The sequence below is a fragment of the Priceomyces carsonii genome, assembly GCF_900007245.1.
Source record: "Priceomyces carsonii strain CBS4050 genome assembly, scaffold: Debaryomyces_carsonii_scaffold_2, whole genome shotgun sequence".
Taxonomy (NCBI): Eukaryota; Fungi; Ascomycota; class Pichiomycetes; order Serinales; family Debaryomycetaceae; genus Priceomyces; species Priceomyces carsonii.
Window position 1 is genome coordinate 738,452 of NW_026946675.1, and position 18,724 is coordinate 757,175.

Below are 18,724 nucleotides of genomic sequence, written 5' to 3' on the forward strand. Positions count from 1 at the left end.
GTATGTATTTAAACCATTGGTTTTTTATTTATCTATTTAATCCCAGTGAGAATGTTTTTATTTGCGCACTGCATATAAACAAAGTTATTTATTCTAAGGTGTCGCTAGTTGATTTCAAAAAATCCAAGTGATCACTGACTTCCTTGCATAAATCAGTCAAATCTATAAGGTCGAAGGCCTTCAATTGAATCTTCAAGTCACATAATAAAAATTTCATGTTGGTCCATTGCACTGTTTCAAAATCATAGCCCATTCGTTGTCTCATTCCCAGACCGTATATTCTTATTCGTTTCGACTCATCATTGAATATGGTGCCCTTAGTTTTAAGAGACCACGGGTTTAGTTTCGGGAAATTGGAATGAACAAATAAAATACGGGGACCCTTTTCAAGAGTCTCTTCTGTCCTTATCAATTGAGATCTTTCTTCTGAGGACATGGTAGCTAATTCTTTTCTAAGCATATTCATATGAAAATCATCAATAGGATTATACTGACCCATGGCAGTTCCCTCGAAATCGTTTGAATTTTTGAAGTAGCCAAACGCATTTAAAAATTTGGACACTTGATAGTAAGGTTTTTTTAATGCACATGTTGCAGCTAGAAAAGTCTCTTTATCACCCTCGCCATCCGATCCTTGAGAAAACAAGGGGTAAAAGTGAGTTGGACCATATAGGTTGTAGTATAGTGCTAGTAATAATGCCTTGATATGGGTAGCTTTGTTAATCATTAGTTGGCCAGATTCTGAAGTAGGGTCTGGAATACTCCCTTCTCGCTGATGCAAAGGAAATTTTTTCCAGTTATTAGTTGAGTATGGAGAAGAAACTTCTTCATAATCTCCAGAAACTTCGTTATATCTTGGCAATAAATTTTTGCCTAATTTCATGCCAGCAATCTGGTAATAGTAAGGCGATGTCGCTCTCTTCCAGAAATCGGGCCAGACAATTAAACCTCTAGAAGTGAATGGTTCTTGAGTAAATAAGTCATCAGGGCGAGAGACAGGAATGTTGTCACTATCTAAAAACAAAACATTTTCGAAACTCAGAACTAAAATTGCCAATGCCTTATATTGATAACCCTTGAATTCAAAATTGGGAATTGCAGAATTTTTTTTAGGATCATAGAGTGCCGTTGGCAAATATATACATTTAGCGTTTAAAGCTGGAAAAACTCTGGCACACAAGTCTGGTTCATATTCATCTATTGTGGGGATTAAAATTTCAATGGGCAAAGTACATCCCAAAGCTCTTATGGACTTAACAGAAAGCAAAGTTAACCAATTATACTCTCCACCTCCAACGTAGACTATTCCATTCCCGGAGTACAAATCTTTAGGAGAGCTTTCTGGCAAATTTTCAACCACGAACCTATGAGCACGAGTCATGGTATTTAACTCCTCATCAGTTAATTGCAAAAATTTCGATAAATACTCTTCATCAAATATTTGCTCATCTTTATCAAGCGAGTCATACCTCGCATGATATATCCTCTCGTCACTTTGATAGCTGTCCAAGCTCGATACGTTTGGACGACCTTGATAAAGCACTTCAAAAATTCTTTCGTAATATTCATAAGCTAAATTTCTATGTTTCTTTTCATAATCATCATTTCCATCCATTTCGTATATGAACTTAGATTTCATATCACCTTCTTTCTCTTTCAGGTCTTTCAGTAGACTTAAGTCCTCAGCTACATATCCGTTTGTGTCCGCAAAAGCCAATGTCTTATCTGACCGCTGAAAATCAAAACCTGGCAAATTATGAACTGCCCATTTTGAGAGAGCCCCTGACTCTTCAGGATCGGCAACCGCTGAATCCATAGTTGACGATGCTGGGGTAGCAGAGAAGGATACTTTTGAACTCTGCAGCATTATAAATACAAACAATAGTAAGACCACCACAGTTCCAGAGAGTATTGGGCCACTATTAAGGCGCCAAGCTGGCTTCAGGAACTTGCGTAAGCTTGTCGCTCTATTCATGATGAAGTTATTATTTTGTAATTTGAAGTCAATAACGGCCTCTGCAGATGGGGTACAACACCCTTAAGATGCTATTTGGTAACAGATAACTGGTCCAGTAAAACTGGTGCTAAGCTCTGTGAGTATGACTTGAAATCGAAAATTAGCCAGCTTGAAAAACTAATGTCAAATAAAAATATTCGTTACGTTGAGTGATATTTTTTGTATGTTTGTATCGCGTTAAATAATAAATCAGTTTGACAAGTTTCTGAATTCAGCTATCTTTTTTCTCGCAGACGCTTCCCTGCGCGAAAGCAAAGTATACTCCCTGAAACTATTTAACAACTCAAGAGCAATAATAGAGAAGGATACCTCATGAATTAGGTTGCTAAAAGAGAAATGATCAGACTACCCTCTGGAGCCATTCTTCTGGTGTCGTTATAAGAGTACATTAATTGAGAAAGAATCCCTCCCCCCACAAGCCTGCATATATACTATACTATTATGTGAAATGCTAGTCGTGTTGCATACTCTAGAAAACGAATACTCTCTAGGTTATTCTTGCCTTTCGTCATGTATACAGGCAACTCGTCTACATGACAGTTGGGTAACATGACGTATTTACCCGCACATCATAATAGTCGTGTTGTGAGCATCAAAAAGACGGTGGTTGAGGTTTTGCAGTCTATTGCGCCTGTGTTTTTGTGAAACTCAATCAAGTGGAGCGATTGTACTGTCATTTAATTAGGTGTTGCCACGTTTAGTTCGTGCCTCAGATAAAGAAATATATAAATTAAACCGTGTAGACTTCTCAGTCGTCTATATATAAGAACTCTATCCATATCATTCAACAGGCATTGATATTCTTAGATAATTGAATGGTGCGTTACTTGAACAGATAATCCCAGCACCAACACAAGACTGTTGTTGTACTAGAGAATAACAAGTATAAATAATTTCACAGTAGCCTGGTAGCGCTTATAGAGAAATAAGAAAGTCCAGCCAATATTAAGAGTATAGTTAAGCGGATGCTACACTAGATATTTAATTATCAACTCGACTTGGTAGTGAAAGACAAAGGATTTATCTACCAGAGTGCGAACAAGTGCATGATTTATGAAACAAAAATTTGTTTTCAATAGTGCATAGAAAGTGAAGATGGAGGAGACACTAGTAAAGCATGTACTAGAAGACTCACATATGACATCAAAAGCTCAGAAAATGATACATCCATGTAAGCAGCAACGACAGGATTCACAAGACGATGATCAACACAGATTGCAAGAACAAAAATTAGAATCCAATTTATCATCAGCATCGGCAAACACTCCAACGTCAGAAATAGCGGCTCAGAACGTCGTTACAGGAAGGAAAGCGGCTAGATCACTTAGGCTATTTAGAGGCGACACTACTATAAATCAAATTGGTGACTTGATTGATCAGAAGGAACCCGGATATGAGTTGAATGAGAAATCTCCCGTCGATTTTAAGTCATTGAAGGAGTCCAAAGAGACACCTAAAATACAACTGTCATTATTACCTGGGAATGAGCCCAGAGTTTTTGACTTGGAGCCTGTTTCATCTGCGACATATTTCCCCCATACACCAGCTGATCAGTCGGCTTCCTTAGCAACAATTCAGAACAATATCTCAGCACTTCCCGAAACGCAACACTTAACTGCAGACTTAGAATTTGACCACTCTCAAGATGGTGACATAACAAAGATCCATAAATATAAGAAAGATGATCAGCCAGAAAAAGAAAATGAAGATCAAAAAGACGTCGAAGTAGACAAGAAAGAAGTTAAATTTGGGGAGACTCATGTATATCATCTCGATTTACGTGGAAAAACAGAGACTTTCCCGTTAGCTGTAGAGTTAAGACCTTTTAAAAATAAAGTAGGCGGACACACTGCAATCTTCAGCTTCTCCAAGAGAGCTGTATGTAAAGCCTTGATGAACAGAGAAAACATTTGGTACGAGAACGTGGAATTGAGACATCCTGAATTATTAAAGTTTATGCCCAAATATATAGGCGTATTGAACGTTAGATACTCTAGTGTCATTAATGAGGAAAGTCTTCAAATATCTCGGTCGGGAAGTTTGAGCAACGATTCACGCTCTAATGAAGTAAGCTATTCATTGAGGTCCAATTTTGATGACGAGAACCTAAACCCAGAAGTTGTGTTGGATGATAACCGGCATATCATTCCAGACAAATTATGGAAGAGATACTCAAGCTCGATCCATTCTCCTATTGATTCCCTCGGAAGTAAAGATTCTTTTAGCTTACAAGATTCATCCTACTCGTCACCGAATGACACATTTAAAAAAACAGGCAATTATGGTTCAACATCAGTCAATAAGGACTTGCAAGCTCAAATATTACAAGAGGTTTTCCGCCCTAAATCTGTACGGAAGGATACTTCAGATGAAGAACAAGATGATATATTCTCTATGGACGATGAAGCTATATCTGATGATGATGATAGACATAATTCTATGGTTTCTCCGATCTTATCACCTCACGAAAAAACAGAGGGTCCAATTTTGAGGAAACATACCAGATTTGAAAGGTTTATTCTTCTAGAAGATTTGACAACCAACATGGTTAAACCATGCGTCTTGGATCTTAAGATGGGTACGAGGCAGTACGGGGTAGAGGCAGACCAAAAAAAGCAGCTTTCACAAAGAAGGAAGTGTGCAATTACTACTTCTCGTGAGTTAGGAGTTAGGATATGTGGTCTTCAGGTTTACAATCGTGCGAAACAAGCATATTTTGTCAAGGATAAATACTTCGGAAGACGAGTGAAGAAAGGAAAGGAATTTTGTAAAGTTCTTGCGAAGTTTATTTACGATGGACGCACAATTTATTCAATTTTGGTTAAGTTGCCTACTTTGATACAGCAAGTAGAAGAGCTATTAGGTATATTCTCTACTTTGAAAGGTTATAGGATGTATGGATCATCTATCTTACTCATGTATGATGCGTTGGGAACAAAAATTGGAGATATAAAGGTAAGAATAATTGACTTCGCACAGTCTGTAATAGCAGAGGACATGTTACCCAGAGCCACCACCGTCCCCCCTAAGCATTCAAATATGCCAGATATGGGGTATCTCAGAGGTCTCAAATCGATAATTTTTTATTTGAAAACTATATTCTTAATTTTGAGTGAGCAAGAATATACCAGAGAAGCAGAGAAAATAATTAATGAAAACAAAGATAAATATATGGTACCGAATGTGTGGCTCGATTCATATAAGGAAGAGTTATCTAAAGATGGTAACACAAGAAGAAATTTCAATTCAGAGAACGACTTGGAAGGAATGGAAGATGGCTCTGATGACCCATTTGATATAGAATATCCCGACAATCCTTCGTCTGACGATGGAATTTCGGATTGATAATTGCATTGTATAATAGTAGCAGTCTAAGACATATCATAATTGTACTGTATGTAAATGTAGATCAGACTGAAACACGATTAGAACGGTTTTGTCTGTGTCTCGCAGCAACATCATTTCAGTATTTTACTGTCAGTTACATCTGGCATATAACCGTGTTACTTTTACATATGCTAAGTAAAAAGAAAATAATGTCCCTATATTCTTGTAATCCCCTCTGCACATACCAGATCCTCTTTAGGTAAGGTACTGCCCAAAGTGGAGCCGAACTCCGATCTTGTCACCATAATTGCACTGTGAATACGCTTTAGGAGACTATTTGCGGCGGTCGTCATCCAAATGCTACAGTTGCTGCTCACAAGCAACAAAAATACCGCAGTCTTATGATTACTGTATCTGGGATAAAATTTACTACTGGATCGGCCAATTAGTCGACCCAACCACATAAGAGTACTGCCCGCGATGATCATAATTTAATGCGGGATTTTTCGAATTTGTGTCATGAAAGACAGAACGACATGGATATTTTAAAAAAATTATTGAGAGGACTGTCTACCATCCGAGTAAAATGGTTCCCAGTGCACGAAAATGGGGAAGGGGACGTACGGGAAAGTGATGTCCAAATGTTGGCAAGAGGTACTTAATTAACGCTTACATCTTAGAGACAAGACACTCGAGGAACCTAGCGATCATGGTACATATCTCAAAGCCCCTATCATATTGATACAAATAACCAGCCGCTTCATTGTCGGGGTTGGAATCACATTACAATGTTTTACATTTTGAGTAAACCGTGAAAGTGCACACAAATGAAAGAGGAAAATGACGAAAAAAATTTTTATACAGGGAAGAAAATTTACAACCATATATAACATTGAGGCTCCCAAAAATTGTAGAATGTAGTTCCCAACATAACAGAGCTTATATTTGTTAATTATCCATATAGTAGCGAGCACTAGCATTTCGTTGGAACGTTGAAACGTTAGGCGTTAACACGTTAGCAAACTACACCGTCAAAACACGTTGGAGACGCGGGCAAGACTATCTGCACCGTTAGATATTATTAGTGTTAGTAAGAGCAACAACTCGAATTTTTACATTCTAATTTTCTAGTATAATTGAAGTGTTACCTGGGGGTAATATGTTTTACTGAGTTAAGAAACACTGAAAAGAAAACAAAGTTTGCTCATGTCTCTACTTGGTCTCAACAAGAAGAAATCTGGTTCTTCAAACAGTTCTGGTGTGTCAATCACCTCAAGCGCTCAATGTGGTGGCCAATCATATACTAACTTTGATGAAAAGAAAGATTACGTTCGTCGTTGCTCATTAAAGCGTAAATGTTCTGGTTTCAACACCTCTGACAAAAAGAAGCTTGGAAAGAATCCTTCTCCGGTCTCATTTTGTTTGGGTCCTAAGTGTTAGGTGGAGAGAAGTTAAAAAAAGGCAAGAGGGTTGAAGGTCTCGGCAGAAAGATTAGTATTGACATCTCAGGGTACATAAAAGAACATTGGGTATGTTCATAAGGAAGTTTTCAGTAATTATTTTTTTTTCTATTTCTTAAAATTGTTAGCCTAATCTTTCCTGTGATTTTATTTTCAATCACCTTTGCCTGTTTATTATTACTTACCATGTTGTATATTATGTTATAAGGAAAGGAATATTTTGCCTGTAATACTTTATCTGTTCAAACTAAGCAGTAGAATTTCAAAATGTATGGAAAGAGCAAGACATAGTATTATCTCGAGAGGTCGAAACAGGTATTCCCCGTAGCAAACTACATCAAATTGCCTCAGCAGTAAAATGTTTGAGTATGCGTAAAGTCGAGATTTCACTTCTTTAATCAATCACAGCCGAACTTCATACTCAATTAGATCTCCCGGGTTAGAGAGTACGTCCACACTAGGGTAAATCCCTCCATTGGAGATTTACCAGCATGACCGCTCAATGCAAGTGTCCCGGTTAATTTTAGCATAGGAAGAAGTAAGAAACTGTAGAAAAAAATCTTAAAGCGCTTTTTATGCGCGAATTCAGCTTGTGATAGCATTTACACCTATGGAATCGTATGTTATCATAACAAATCTACACCTTAAGTCTAGCATAATTGTATTTGTACGAGAAAGGTGGAAACAATGTCGAAACAAGAATCAAGCACCTACTTTGAAAAACAAAGGGATCTCTTGCTACAAGAGATAAGTAATTCTATAGATTCTGTTGTCTATAATTTGGACATTTTAAATAGATCATTGAGCTCATCAATCCAAGTTGGTAAAGAATTTGATGATATAGGGAGGTTATGGTCTAATTTCTACGACGGATTAAATCAGTACAGTCAAGCAAAGCTAGATGCTAAAAGTGAAGATCAAGGGATCGATGAGGACCCAAAAGTTTTGGAAAGCGATGAATCTAGTGAAGATAAACCCAGCCCTTGAACATAAAATGACACTTTTGCTACGAATTCACTTATCCAAGTTTGCTTTCAGCCCAAGGCTTAGGGCACATGCATGCGAATCACTATAGATGATATTTTATATAATGTATAAGATAGAATATTATTATTTTAACGATTTATTATAATGGATTATTTTTTTAAATAATCATGCAATGGCTCCACTTTGTTCCTTCGTGATAATCCTACCCTGAGAGGAAGCTTATTTCTATTAGTTTTGGAACAGATTTCTCCCAATGATGCTTTCCTTTTTCGTTTATTGTCTTCCCTGAGATCATTCATATCACTATATCGATTCATGTCCTTTTTAATATACTCAGTACTTTTTTCTTCAGCCCAATAGTCATTCTCCTTCGAATTTCCATCCTTGGGGCACTTGTCTTGGAGATGGGGAGCTGGAGGCAAAATTGGATTGTTTCCGATAGATTTATTGGGGTGTCCATTATGCTCAAATCGCGAGTTTGGATCCAAGAGTGGGAAACGATATTTCTTTTCATCTACCGGTAATATTCTATCGTTCTCATTGTAAGTCACATTTTCACTACGAACGCACGTTATGCGATTACCTTGAATAAGTCTCTCGAATTGAATACTATCAGATTTTATATCTGAACTTTTCGTTTCGTCATTCAAATGAGATCTGCTGCTAGGAACCAAATCGGAGTTAATTAATATTTCGGGTTCACTTTGGCTGTCATCTAAAACATCAGATTCATGATCTACATTAGAAACGTAACCATCAAGATCAATTTCTCCTGTGTCTAATAGATCAATTTCTTGATGGTTCGGTGGTACACTATGAATTTTTTCAGCGGTATCGCCCGCAGATCTCCCTTGAGACACTTTGCCCCACAGCCTTTCACTAAGTAGATTTAGGGGATCTTTAAAAGCATCGGATTGCCCTACCTCTACCATAGAAGAAATTATCCTTTTTGCCTTGAAACTAGAAGTTCTCCTGGGACCCGAAGTGATCATATTTCTATTAGGAGAATTTACAAAATTTGAAACCGAAAGCCCCCATTGCAAGGGACCATAAGCAGTTTCCAGATCTCTCAGCCCATAATTTTGATTCAGATGTGCGCTTTTACGCTTTTGATTATTGACGGAAGTATTTGAATGCTCTGCTTCGAATCTCTCCTTGTACTGTAATAAGTTTACCATTCTTAATCCAGGATCTCGAATTTCATTTGCTATAACTGACCCAGTATCACCATAAGCGTCTAAGAGACGACAACTGCTTAACTGCTCTTTTGCTGTCCTCATTAAAGCATTACTGCTTTGTTTTGACAATAGTTTATAAAGAGATAGTGCAGCTCTTCCATGCAGTAGTAAACAAGCGTCGCGCAATATTTAAACATCTTTAAACGTGAGACGACGAACTCCAGCTTTTTTTCAGTGGGCCCCAATTTCTCAGCTACATTCTTCTGAATGTCTCTTTTAATAACTTGAGTGTTAACGAAAAGTTTCGTGATGATTCTAATCATGTCGCTAGCTGTGCGCTGATGTTTATAAAGGATTTCTGGAAAAGAGTGCTACGTTTCATTGGCTTTAGTTGACATCAGATTTACAATCCTTGACACCATCCTTAGTTTACGCGGCAGGCGTTTCGTATGCCTTTTGAAGGGTTCTTCACGGAGAAATTGATGGAATCTAACTGAATTGGTCGATGACGATCTTGCCAATGCGTATTCGAATGAATTACATTAACCGAATTAGAAAAGCAAACTGGCTACAAAAGGAACCTTGGGTTCAGGCTTATGCAATCTTGCAATTTTCCGGCATAATTGGGTTAGAATGATAGGCAAGAGTTCGATTCGATGTTCAGATTCTGTATTTTCAATGATGAAAGAAAACTGCATAAACGTTTAACCCATAGGTGATACAAAGCTCCTGCCATTAAAAGATAGTTAGCAGTCATCTATCTACACTGTTTTCTTTTAAGTGGCTTTTTTTTTCTCTAGAGTGAAAAGAAGAATTTATATTCGAAAAGCCACTCATGTTAACTTTAATGTCTCTAGCTCTTTTTTCTTTGACTGGCCCTCTAGGCTATCCCTTGAGGATTGATCCAATATGTTTCAATGTAATGTATGTTAGAGGACAGTTCTAGAAACTACCTTATTAATATTCTGTGAACAGTTTTTGCGAATGAGCTGGTATCGCGTGATTCTTCCATCGAATAACACCAATTGTTCAAAGTGATGACTTTGGGGCTCACATACTTTGGTAAGTACTTAAATTTAATCACAAAGTGTCATTAACTAACCTTAAATTATCTAAACTATTACTGGTATATGTACCAGGGTAATTAATTGACGAATTGTTGTCCCACTTGATAACATGAGAATATTGCATATGAAGAGATCGAATATTAATTCTAAGAGTCACATATAATTCTTATATCTGCTTTCACTTCTCAAAAACTTATCTTTCAGCTCAAATTTAGCTTATTAATTAACATCTTATAGACATTGATAAGAAGGTATTTCATTTTCTTAATGATTTATTCCAAGTAGCAATAACAACCCTTCACTAGATGTTTACATACGAGAAAATTTCAAAAGCATTTATAATCAATCATGATTTTTGGTAAGATTAATGAATTGTTCTGCGCATGCTTCATCTGTAAATTCTTAGTAAAACTGACACGCACGCCACTTTCAAATTTAGTAAGATGTTTGTAAAGTGCTAAACCTTGGGAGCATAAATATCGGGTCCAAGAGCAGAGTAGCGAAACTCTCACAATTATTACGTTCAACACATCTAATATATTAAATTCAATATGGTTCAAAAAGTTGCAATTATTATCTACTCCATGTACCACCATGTGGCCACAATGGCTGAGAATGTTAAAAAAGGAGTTGAGGAAGCTGGAGGGGAGGCCGTAATTTATCAGGTTCCAGAGACTTTAAGCGATGAAGTATTACAAAAGATGCATGCACCTCCAAAGCCAGATTATCCAATTGCTAGTCCGGAGACCTTGGTAGAGTATGATGCATTCTTGTTCGGTATTCCAACAAGATACGGTAACTTCCCGGCTCAATTCAAAGCTTTTTGGGATAGTACAGGCGGATTATGGGCTAAAGGCGCTTTAAGAGGTAAGTTTGCAGGTGTATTTGTTTCCACTGGGACTCCAGGTGGTGGACAAGAAGCAACAGTTATGAACTCTTTATCTGTATTAGTTCACCATGGTATTATATTCGTACCATTGGGTTACGCGTCTACAGACTTGCAAAACTTGGAAGAGGTTCACGGATCTTCTCCATGGGGTGCCGGAACTTTTTCAGCTGGGGATGGTTCTAGACAACCAACAGATTTGGAAAAAAGAATTGCCACAACTCAAGGAAAATCTTTCTACGAGATCGTATCCAGATTCAAGTAATCTTAGTCGTCTTTCAAGGTTAAATTTATACTTTTGAATACATGATCATAAAGCTCTGATTTCGATATTCCTCATCATTACGTAATTGTAGCCATTCATTAATCACAACCTACCATCACTGATCTGCCCTTCATATAATGCGTACTGAACGTTTTCGTAACTCTTTAATTATGCTTGATATAAAGAAATGTAATACATAAGATGCTGCAAAAACGTTTTGATCGAGGTTATTGTTCCTTTAAATATTTTGCAATAATGAAACTCTAATAAACTAAAAATGAACTTAGAAAGTCAATTTTTGGAAGGTGGTAACATGAATCATAGCTATATCTACCAAAATAACGAAAGTCTCAATGAGTCTGTCTTTGACGACGAGATACTTGACTTTAGTGGAAGCTCGTTTGGCGAGTTGGGCTCATCGGACTCAATTTTAGAACCAAAGATTGAAGAATTAAGATCTTCCGGCTCTACTACTCTTCATAAATCTGATCTGGCATCTGGAATTATAGAACATATTCCGAATTCGTCAACAAGTAAAGATATTCCCTTACATTTCACCAAAGTTGACTACGACTACAGCGATTGCACTACTTTTGATAGAAGAAGACTCTTTCGTGATGGTAATTCTGTCCTTGGTGCTATTTTCTCCTGTCCTCTGTGTACTAGAGTTTTCGATGACTGTAACATATATATGTTGCATTTGAAGATGCACATGATGAAACTTAAGACAGATGAAAGCAGAGATGAAAGTTGCGAAATGCACAAAGATGAGGACATCAGCTTGGAGAGTATCTACGAGAGACTCAAAAAGTTGAAGATCAAGCAACTAAATCCATTACCATTATTCAAATGTAAAAGTTGTGCCAAACGCTTTACGAGTAAAATAAGATTATCTTTTCACTTTTCGGTTCATACAAGACAAAAGATGGACACATATATTCAAGAGATCTATTCATAGGGTATTTTTAAATTAATATCATACTCAATCAGTATTTATGGGGCAAGGCGTGAAAGGTCCCATTTACCATTCTCGATATTTTCTCTTCTAAATGTAAGTCTATCATGTAGTCTATTTAACCCACCTTGCCAAAATTCAATTTCTAATGGAACAATACGAACTCCACCCCAATATTCAGGGCATGGAATCTCATCATCTTTCAAATCTTTAAACTTTCGTTCATATTCGGAACATAAGCTATTTAAGTCTTCCCTGTTGCTTATTTTCTGCGACTGTGGAGATGACCAGGCTCCGATCTTCGACCCTCTTGGCCTAGTCTTGAAATACCTTTCCGAAGTTTCTCTCGTTACTTTTTCCATTACACCTTCCACCCTGACTTGCCTTTGAAGATAGGGCCAAAAAAACGTTAAAGATGCATATTTATTGGATTTGAAATCTTCTGACTTCTTCGATTTATCCCAGTTTGAATAAACTATAAATCCTTTAGCATCTAACTCTTTGAATAACACAATACGGGAGGATACCCTGCCGGAAGGTAATCTTGCTGTCGAGAATGTAACAGACTCTGGAATAAACAGCGAGCCTTCGGGTTTGTATTTCTGAGCCTCATCAAACCATCTATGAAACTGTTCAATAGGATCCGCTCCTACTTCTTCTTCACTCAAATGACCCTTATCATATTGGTAAGTCTTCGGAGCAAAAATTATAGGATTTTCAGTTTTCTCGTTTGTCATACTTTTGAAAAATGTCCGTTTGTATACTTCTGGGATTGAATGTCTATTAATTATTCTAAATAAGCTTCTATAGAGCATTAAATTGGGAATTAGAACTCTTTCAACCAATGTAAACGTTAATGACCAAGTGATTTCATTACAATAATTATGCGTACAGAGATAATTACACAAAATAAAAACATGTGATATATGACTATGATACTTGTGCATCTGGTTCTTCATTAACGTTGAAATCAAAAGAAAATGAATTTTTCTTGTTATCTCGATCCGTAGTCAATTTCTTCCAAAGCTTATTATGACCCGTAGTAGCTCTACTCTGCGTATTATCATTTAGAATATTTTCTAAGCTTGCTGACAATTCTTTCAGATATCCATTTTGTACCAATAATTTTTTGAAGAGTTCATAGATCGGTATTTGAGGTAATTGTGTAAGTTCACCACAGTCTTCACTCTGGAGGTAAGGATCTAACTTTAAAGCATTGAACATATGACAGTATTCTTTAAACTTGATAATTTCATTATCTTCAACCAATGCTTGTTTTATTATATGTTCTAATGCATCCTTCACTTCCTTTGGGCGAAACCCACTTACCTGTTCTCCTTTAGACTTGAAAAATTCTAAAGTTTTAGTAAGCGTCGGCAATGGGACAAAATTTTGCGTAACAGCCACAGAGTTATCTAAATTGATCACTAAATGCCACCAATTAGATGGAACATATAAGCACTCTCCAGGAAACGTTACACCTATTTTACACTCTTGTATTCTGAGACAATCATTGAAAAAACCAGAGAGCACCCACTCAGCTATTCCTACTGGTGACGTTACTTCGCCTTCATCTTTATCAGTAGAAACTCCAGGAGGCGTGATTCCTGGGGGGAGCATAACCCAAAGTTTTCGTCCACTGAGAGTAGTATTCCAAGCAGACGTATTATTTGGATCCTTATGAAAAGTCGAACCAGATCTCTCGGGACCAACAATTAACCACGCATGATCTGGACGACAGTTAATTGACTCTTGCTCAAAGACACTAAAAAGATCATATTGGAATATTTTGGGGGGAATATATTCAGTCTTCAAATTTTTCATGGCAATACTATTACAATCAAATAAGTACAAAGGGCTTTCATCTTGGTTGGATTTCAAGTATTCGACGTAAGAAGATAAGTTCCATTCAACTGCTTCTTGTCGAAATGGTACCTCTGGAAACCTTTTAAGAAGATACTCGATATTCCAATTTGGCCATCTCTCATCAGATGAACTATTTAATATAAAAGGCTCACCATGCCATCTTTCTATGAATAGTTGCATGCTTAAAGCCTCTTCGCTCAACCGAGGAATTTTTTGCAGATGTAAAGGGTTGCTGCTCACTAAGTCTCTATTTTGTTGCTTTCTATTTATGTCTTCTTCATGTATAATATCTGCAAATAAATTCGGATACTCAATTTGAGAGCACTGAAAGGGTCTATAAAGGACATCAGAGCATAATATATTCTCTGCTACCTGGAGTTTCGCTTGCTCCTGTTCGGCTATCCCCAACATAGTACTTCTCCATGATCCCTTCCAAGGACGTGATTTTACTGGGCCTCGACCAGATGAAAAGTATTGTGATATGTATTTCATTTTCCAGAGGTCTTCGTCGTACAAGTATGCATACATAAACCTTGACGTGTGGGAGAGGTTTTTTAAATCTTCCACATTTTTTATATAAGACATAATGTCCATTAAAAGATCGTCTTCAAATCGAAAAAATACACCCATCTGTTTCTTCCTTTCTCCTTCGATTACTGAATTGTATTCATTCAATAAGAGATTTCCTTCGGGCTTCACATTCAAGGGATGTCTACTACTAACCGATCGCAAAGAGATCTCCCTCAGTAGTGAGTTATTCTTTCTCCTTTTTTTCAGATTGAGAAGGTCCTCTACATTTGCTTTTATAGTCATGCTTGATTTATTTGTCATATTTTCAACGTCATAGGAGACTTTCAGGGTCATCAAACAACTATTTGGATTATTGAAAAAATATTTATTCACATATAAGTCAAATTTTTCTTTTCTAAAATTTTTTTTCTTCTTCCCTTGCAATCTATAAGCAACAGATCTAAGAAGATACAACCATCATTTTATTCTCTCCATTTAAAATTGAGATCAGTATACATTATTAAAGAAAATAGTCGACACATCTCATTATAGTATATACAAGAACGTAGAAATTCGGAAAGAAAAAGTTATGCTCTAATCAAGTGGTTTCTTCAACTGATCACGATTATACACCAAAGGTTTCTCTCTCACAGGAATCCAATCTTTAGATTTTAGTCTTCTTTCATATTCAGACAACCTCTTTCCAGGATACAAAATCCTTTCGTCGATTGGGTCTAAATCAGATTGGGGATCAGTTTCGGTATGTTGACCCTCTCTTTTCTTTGATTTGAGGAAAGATCTTATTTCAGCAAAACAGTGCATGCATAAGAAATGAGACCTCTTTGTATGGCCACAGGCAGGACATCTTACCAAATTGTTTAAATGCTTAATCTGCTTTTCACCAGGAGCATATAATTTAGTTCTAGTGTTTCGATATGAAACTTTTTTCTTGGGAACCGCCTTTACTATAGTGCCGTTATCGATTATGAAAGGTATCTCGCCACTCGATTCTATATCTTGTCTTAGCTGCTCGAGTCGTGGATCGAGAGTTTGCTCTTCTTTTTTCAGTTCTCCACTGAATGGGTTCGGAAATGTTAGATGAACAGCTGGAATCCTCAAAGGAATACTCCAAACTGCTGGATTCACTAACCCAGCGGATAGTAATATTGACCTAATGGTGGTGGGTCCTGGAACTATGTGCGCCACAATCATGACAACCTTTTTTTGCTAGAATCTGTCTTAATCTTTAACTTGCAAATATGAACAAAAAAAAAAACCTGCCGGATGATTTCAACACCAAATCCTGCATATATAATGTCGTACAGTAACCACAAACTTGGTTTTCATCAAAACTTTCGTTTTTGTAAACGCGTCCGTCCATAAGACCACTTAAAGAACAGCACAACAATAAATTATATCAATACCGTTCAATAGTTGGACATTAAGAAATCATTTTGCAACTGGTAGATATCGGCGGATACATAAAATGTCAGTCTTACACAATGAAGAGAATATTATTCATCCTAAGAGATATGTCGGTTTCGATACCGTAACAACACAGATTGAGAATCGCTTGTTAAAGAGAGGCTTTCAGTTTAATATCATGGTTGTAGGAAGATCAGGCTTAGGAAAGAGTACCTTAGTGAATACGTTGTTTTCATCGGGCTTGGTACAATCGAATGGCAGGAAATCTAGTGAAGAGCCGATTGAAAAAACAACTGAGATTAAAGTTAGTTCGCATGTCTTGTCTGAAAATAATGTGAGATTGAATATCAACGTTATCGATACGCCGGGGTTTGGCGATCAAATAAACAATGAAAAGTGCTGGGAACCTTTAGTGAAATATATAAAAGAACAACATTCTCAATACTTGAGAAAGGAATTGACTGCTCAAAGGGAGAAGCACATACCGGATACCAGAGTCCATTGTATACTATACTTCATCTCACCGCATGTCAATAAATTGAAGCCTTTAGATATTCAGGCACTCAAAAAGTTGTCGGAAATTGCAAATATTGTACCAATTATTGCTAAGGCAGATTCCTTAACCCTTGAAGAAAGGTCACAATTAAAAAAGAATTTGCAAAATGAGTTTATTAAATACAACTTCAATATTTATCCATATGATAGTGAAGAGTTGTATGACGATGAAAGGCAATTGAATGCAGATATTAAATCTTTGATTCCTTTCGCTATCGCTGGATCTGAAAAAGAGATCCAAATCAATGGTGAAACATTCAGGGGAAGACAGACACAATGGGGTACTATAAATGTTGAGGATGTCTCGCAGTGCGAGTTTGTGTTTTTGAGAGATTTCTTAACGAGAACTCATTTACAAGACTTAATTGAGACTACAGCTCTTACACATTATGAGACATTCAGATCGAAGCAATTAATTGCCTTAAAAGAGAATGCCAATAATCCAAACAGACAATCTAATCCTTTGCCTCCCCAGCCCAACAATCAATCCCAGTCTCAGCAAGATTTAAAGTCGAATGGTGCGGCTACTCAGCGTCCTTAGACAACTATGTTGTTCTGGATTGACTCTACACGAAGACCTTACTAAGAGGAAGAATCACGTTAGTCAATATCACGCTAATCATTTATTCTTAGATAAGCCTATTGTTTTTAATTACTCTCTTCCTGAATATAGCGTTTTGAGCGAAAAGGATATTGTCACAAACTTGATAAATGCGAACGATCTCAATTTGATAACAAAACCCATGTAAAACTAAATTACACCTCTATTTAAATATCTAGGTACGTGGAATCTTATAACTAGTTCTAGAAAAGATGACACCACGGCCATCATCATATATCACTTTGTTGACTAATGAGTCTTACTTACCAGGTACATTAACTCTTGGTATGAAATTAAAGAGAGATCACAAAACAAAACACAGACTTGCGATTTTATTAAATACTGCAGCTTTCTCCCCAAAATCCATTGAACTAATTGAGGAGGTATATGATGATATAATTCCAATAGATGATATAGAAGTCTCCGGACCTGGAAATGGGCTGGTTCACAAGTTAGGCAGAGAGGAGTTATCTGTTACATTTAATAAGTTATTGTTATGGAATCAGACCAATTATGATTCCCTATTATACATTGATAGTGACGCGCTTCCTCTTAAAAATTTAGATCATTTGTTTGAGAAGCACGAGTCAATGAAGAGTCACCAGGTAGCAGCAAGTCCTGATTCGGGCTGGCCCGACATCTTTAATTCAGGGGTCCTATTACTTAAGCCGGATGCTAAAACTTTCGCAAAGCTCCTTGATTTTAGTAAGAATGAAAACTCTACCTTTGACGGTGCGGATCAAGGCCTTCTCAACGAATTTTTCAACGTATCGTCGGGCAGTTCAAATTGGATAAGACTCCCGTTTTTATATAACGTTACCCCTACCGCCTCATACCAATATGTGCCTGCTTTTATGCGTTTCTTCGGTGATGTTTATATTTTGCATTACATTGGTAGTTTGAAACCTTGGAAGTTGAGTTCTTATACCACAAATGATTACAGTAATTTGTGGTGGGAAAATTTCAATAAATTCTACCCAGATCCTGCTGTGAGGGCAAAAATATTGTCTCATGAGAGAGGTGAGGCTTTCAGATTGAGTTTCGAGAAAACACAAAGCGTTTGGGACGATCCTGGGGTTAGTGAAATAAAGCCTGCCACACCTGAGGTGAGGGCAACCTCTATATTCCCATGGGAAGATAGAGAGGAGCGATTACCAACAAGAGTTTTCGAGCCGATTATTACGGTAGCACCTACCGGACCCAAAAATAATAAATTGATAAAAAGAAATGAAAAAAACATAGAATCGATATCAGCGTTGAAAATTTCCAACGAAAAGCCGGTTTCTGAATTGACTAAGAATTTTGATGATAGTAATAGCGATTTTGATCCGAGTGAATCTTTAAAAAAAGTGTCGAAATTGCCCTTAAAAATGCTTAACAAAAGAAAGTGAATGAATCCAAACTGTCTTTCTAACGTACTACTAGGTCTTTTCGACCATTTCATTGAAAATTAACCTTGATTTTTGAAGAAAATTGTTTACTTTAATACTTGTGGGGCCCTTTTGAGAATATTTGATCTCTTCATAATTTTATTTCTTGTTTCATTATCCTAATTTCTCACTCGCCAGGAACACCTAGCATTTCTATCCTGACTTTTAGCATTATAATATCATATTTCAACGAGG

At 36.9% G+C, this 18,724-nt stretch overlaps 12 protein-coding genes across 12 annotated transcripts; 7 read left to right on the forward strand and 5 right to left on the reverse strand.

Annotated features, from left to right (window-relative positions):
- Window positions 1-88: 88 nt before the first annotated feature.
- Window positions 89-1,975, reverse strand: MNN21 (alpha-1,2-mannosyltransferase MNN2; the record flags this gene model as incomplete). Its single annotated transcript, XM_062951667.1, has 1 exon — window positions 89-1,975. One exon carries the CDS (start codon window positions 1,973-1,975, stop codon window positions 89-91), a length of 1,887 nt encoding a protein of 628 aa, XP_062808647.1.
- A 1,137-nt stretch (window positions 1,976-3,112) lies between these two features.
- KCS1 (inositol polyphosphate kinase) lies at window positions 3,113-5,362 on the forward strand (the record flags this gene model as incomplete). The annotated part of the gene is made up of 1 exon (XM_062951668.1): window positions 3,113-5,362. One exon carries the CDS (start codon window positions 3,113-3,115, stop codon window positions 5,360-5,362), a length of 2,250 nt encoding a protein of 749 aa, XP_062808648.1.
- A 1,188-nt stretch (window positions 5,363-6,550) lies between these two features.
- PRCAT00001852001 (uncharacterized protein) lies at window positions 6,551-6,784 on the forward strand (the record flags this gene model as incomplete). The annotated part of the gene is made up of 1 exon (XM_062951669.1): window positions 6,551-6,784. One exon carries the CDS (start codon window positions 6,551-6,553, stop codon window positions 6,782-6,784), a length of 234 nt encoding a protein of 77 aa, XP_062808649.1.
- Window positions 6,785-7,491: 707 nt separating this feature from the next.
- DAD1 (Dad1p) lies at window positions 7,492-7,791 on the forward strand (the record flags this gene model as incomplete). Its single annotated transcript, XM_062951670.1, has 1 exon — window positions 7,492-7,791. The coding sequence occupies one exon, from the start codon at window positions 7,492-7,494 to the stop codon at window positions 7,789-7,791; it is 300 nt and encodes a 99-aa protein (XP_062808650.1).
- Window positions 7,792-7,940: 149 nt separating this feature from the next.
- On the reverse strand, window positions 7,941-9,071 carry PRCAT00001854001 (uncharacterized protein; the record flags this gene model as incomplete). The annotated part of the gene is made up of 1 exon (XM_062951671.1): window positions 7,941-9,071. The coding sequence occupies one exon, from the start codon at window positions 9,069-9,071 to the stop codon at window positions 7,941-7,943; it is 1,131 nt and encodes a 376-aa protein (XP_062808651.1).
- Window positions 9,072-10,587: 1,516 nt separating this feature from the next.
- Window positions 10,588-11,187, forward strand: PST3 (flavodoxin-like fold family protein; the record flags this gene model as incomplete). The annotated part of the gene is made up of 1 exon (XM_062951672.1): window positions 10,588-11,187. One exon carries the CDS (start codon window positions 10,588-10,590, stop codon window positions 11,185-11,187), a length of 600 nt encoding a protein of 199 aa, XP_062808652.1.
- A 277-nt stretch (window positions 11,188-11,464) lies between these two features.
- On the forward strand, window positions 11,465-12,145 carry PRCAT00001856001 (uncharacterized protein; the record flags this gene model as incomplete). The annotated part of the gene is made up of 1 exon (XM_062951673.1): window positions 11,465-12,145. The coding sequence occupies one exon, from the start codon at window positions 11,465-11,467 to the stop codon at window positions 12,143-12,145; it is 681 nt and encodes a 226-aa protein (XP_062808653.1).
- Window positions 12,146-12,180: 35 nt separating this feature from the next.
- PDX3 (pyridoxamine-phosphate oxidase) lies at window positions 12,181-12,879 on the reverse strand (the record flags this gene model as incomplete). The annotated part of the gene is made up of 1 exon (XM_062951674.1): window positions 12,181-12,879. The coding sequence occupies one exon, from the start codon at window positions 12,877-12,879 to the stop codon at window positions 12,181-12,183; it is 699 nt and encodes a 232-aa protein (XP_062808654.1).
- A 193-nt stretch (window positions 12,880-13,072) lies between these two features.
- On the reverse strand, window positions 13,073-14,872 carry PRCAT00001858001 (uncharacterized protein; the record flags this gene model as incomplete). The annotated part of the gene is made up of 1 exon (XM_062951675.1): window positions 13,073-14,872. The coding sequence occupies one exon, from the start codon at window positions 14,870-14,872 to the stop codon at window positions 13,073-13,075; it is 1,800 nt and encodes a 599-aa protein (XP_062808655.1).
- A 240-nt stretch (window positions 14,873-15,112) lies between these two features.
- Window positions 15,113-15,730, reverse strand: PRCAT00001859001 (mitochondrial 54S ribosomal protein bL32m; the record flags this gene model as incomplete). Its single annotated transcript, XM_062951678.1, has 1 exon — window positions 15,113-15,730. One exon carries the CDS (start codon window positions 15,728-15,730, stop codon window positions 15,113-15,115), a length of 618 nt encoding a protein of 205 aa, XP_062808656.1.
- Window positions 15,731-16,004: 274 nt separating this feature from the next.
- Window positions 16,005-17,039, forward strand: CDC10 (septin; the record flags this gene model as incomplete). The annotated part of the gene is made up of 1 exon (XM_062951679.1): window positions 16,005-17,039. The coding sequence occupies one exon, from the start codon at window positions 16,005-16,007 to the stop codon at window positions 17,037-17,039; it is 1,035 nt and encodes a 344-aa protein (XP_062808657.1).
- A 272-nt stretch (window positions 17,040-17,311) lies between these two features.
- Window positions 17,312-18,490, forward strand: GLG2 (Glg2p; the record flags this gene model as incomplete). The annotated part of the gene is made up of 1 exon (XM_062951680.1): window positions 17,312-18,490. One exon carries the CDS (start codon window positions 17,312-17,314, stop codon window positions 18,488-18,490), a length of 1,179 nt encoding a protein of 392 aa, XP_062808658.1.
- Window positions 18,491-18,724: the final 234 nt, after the last annotated feature.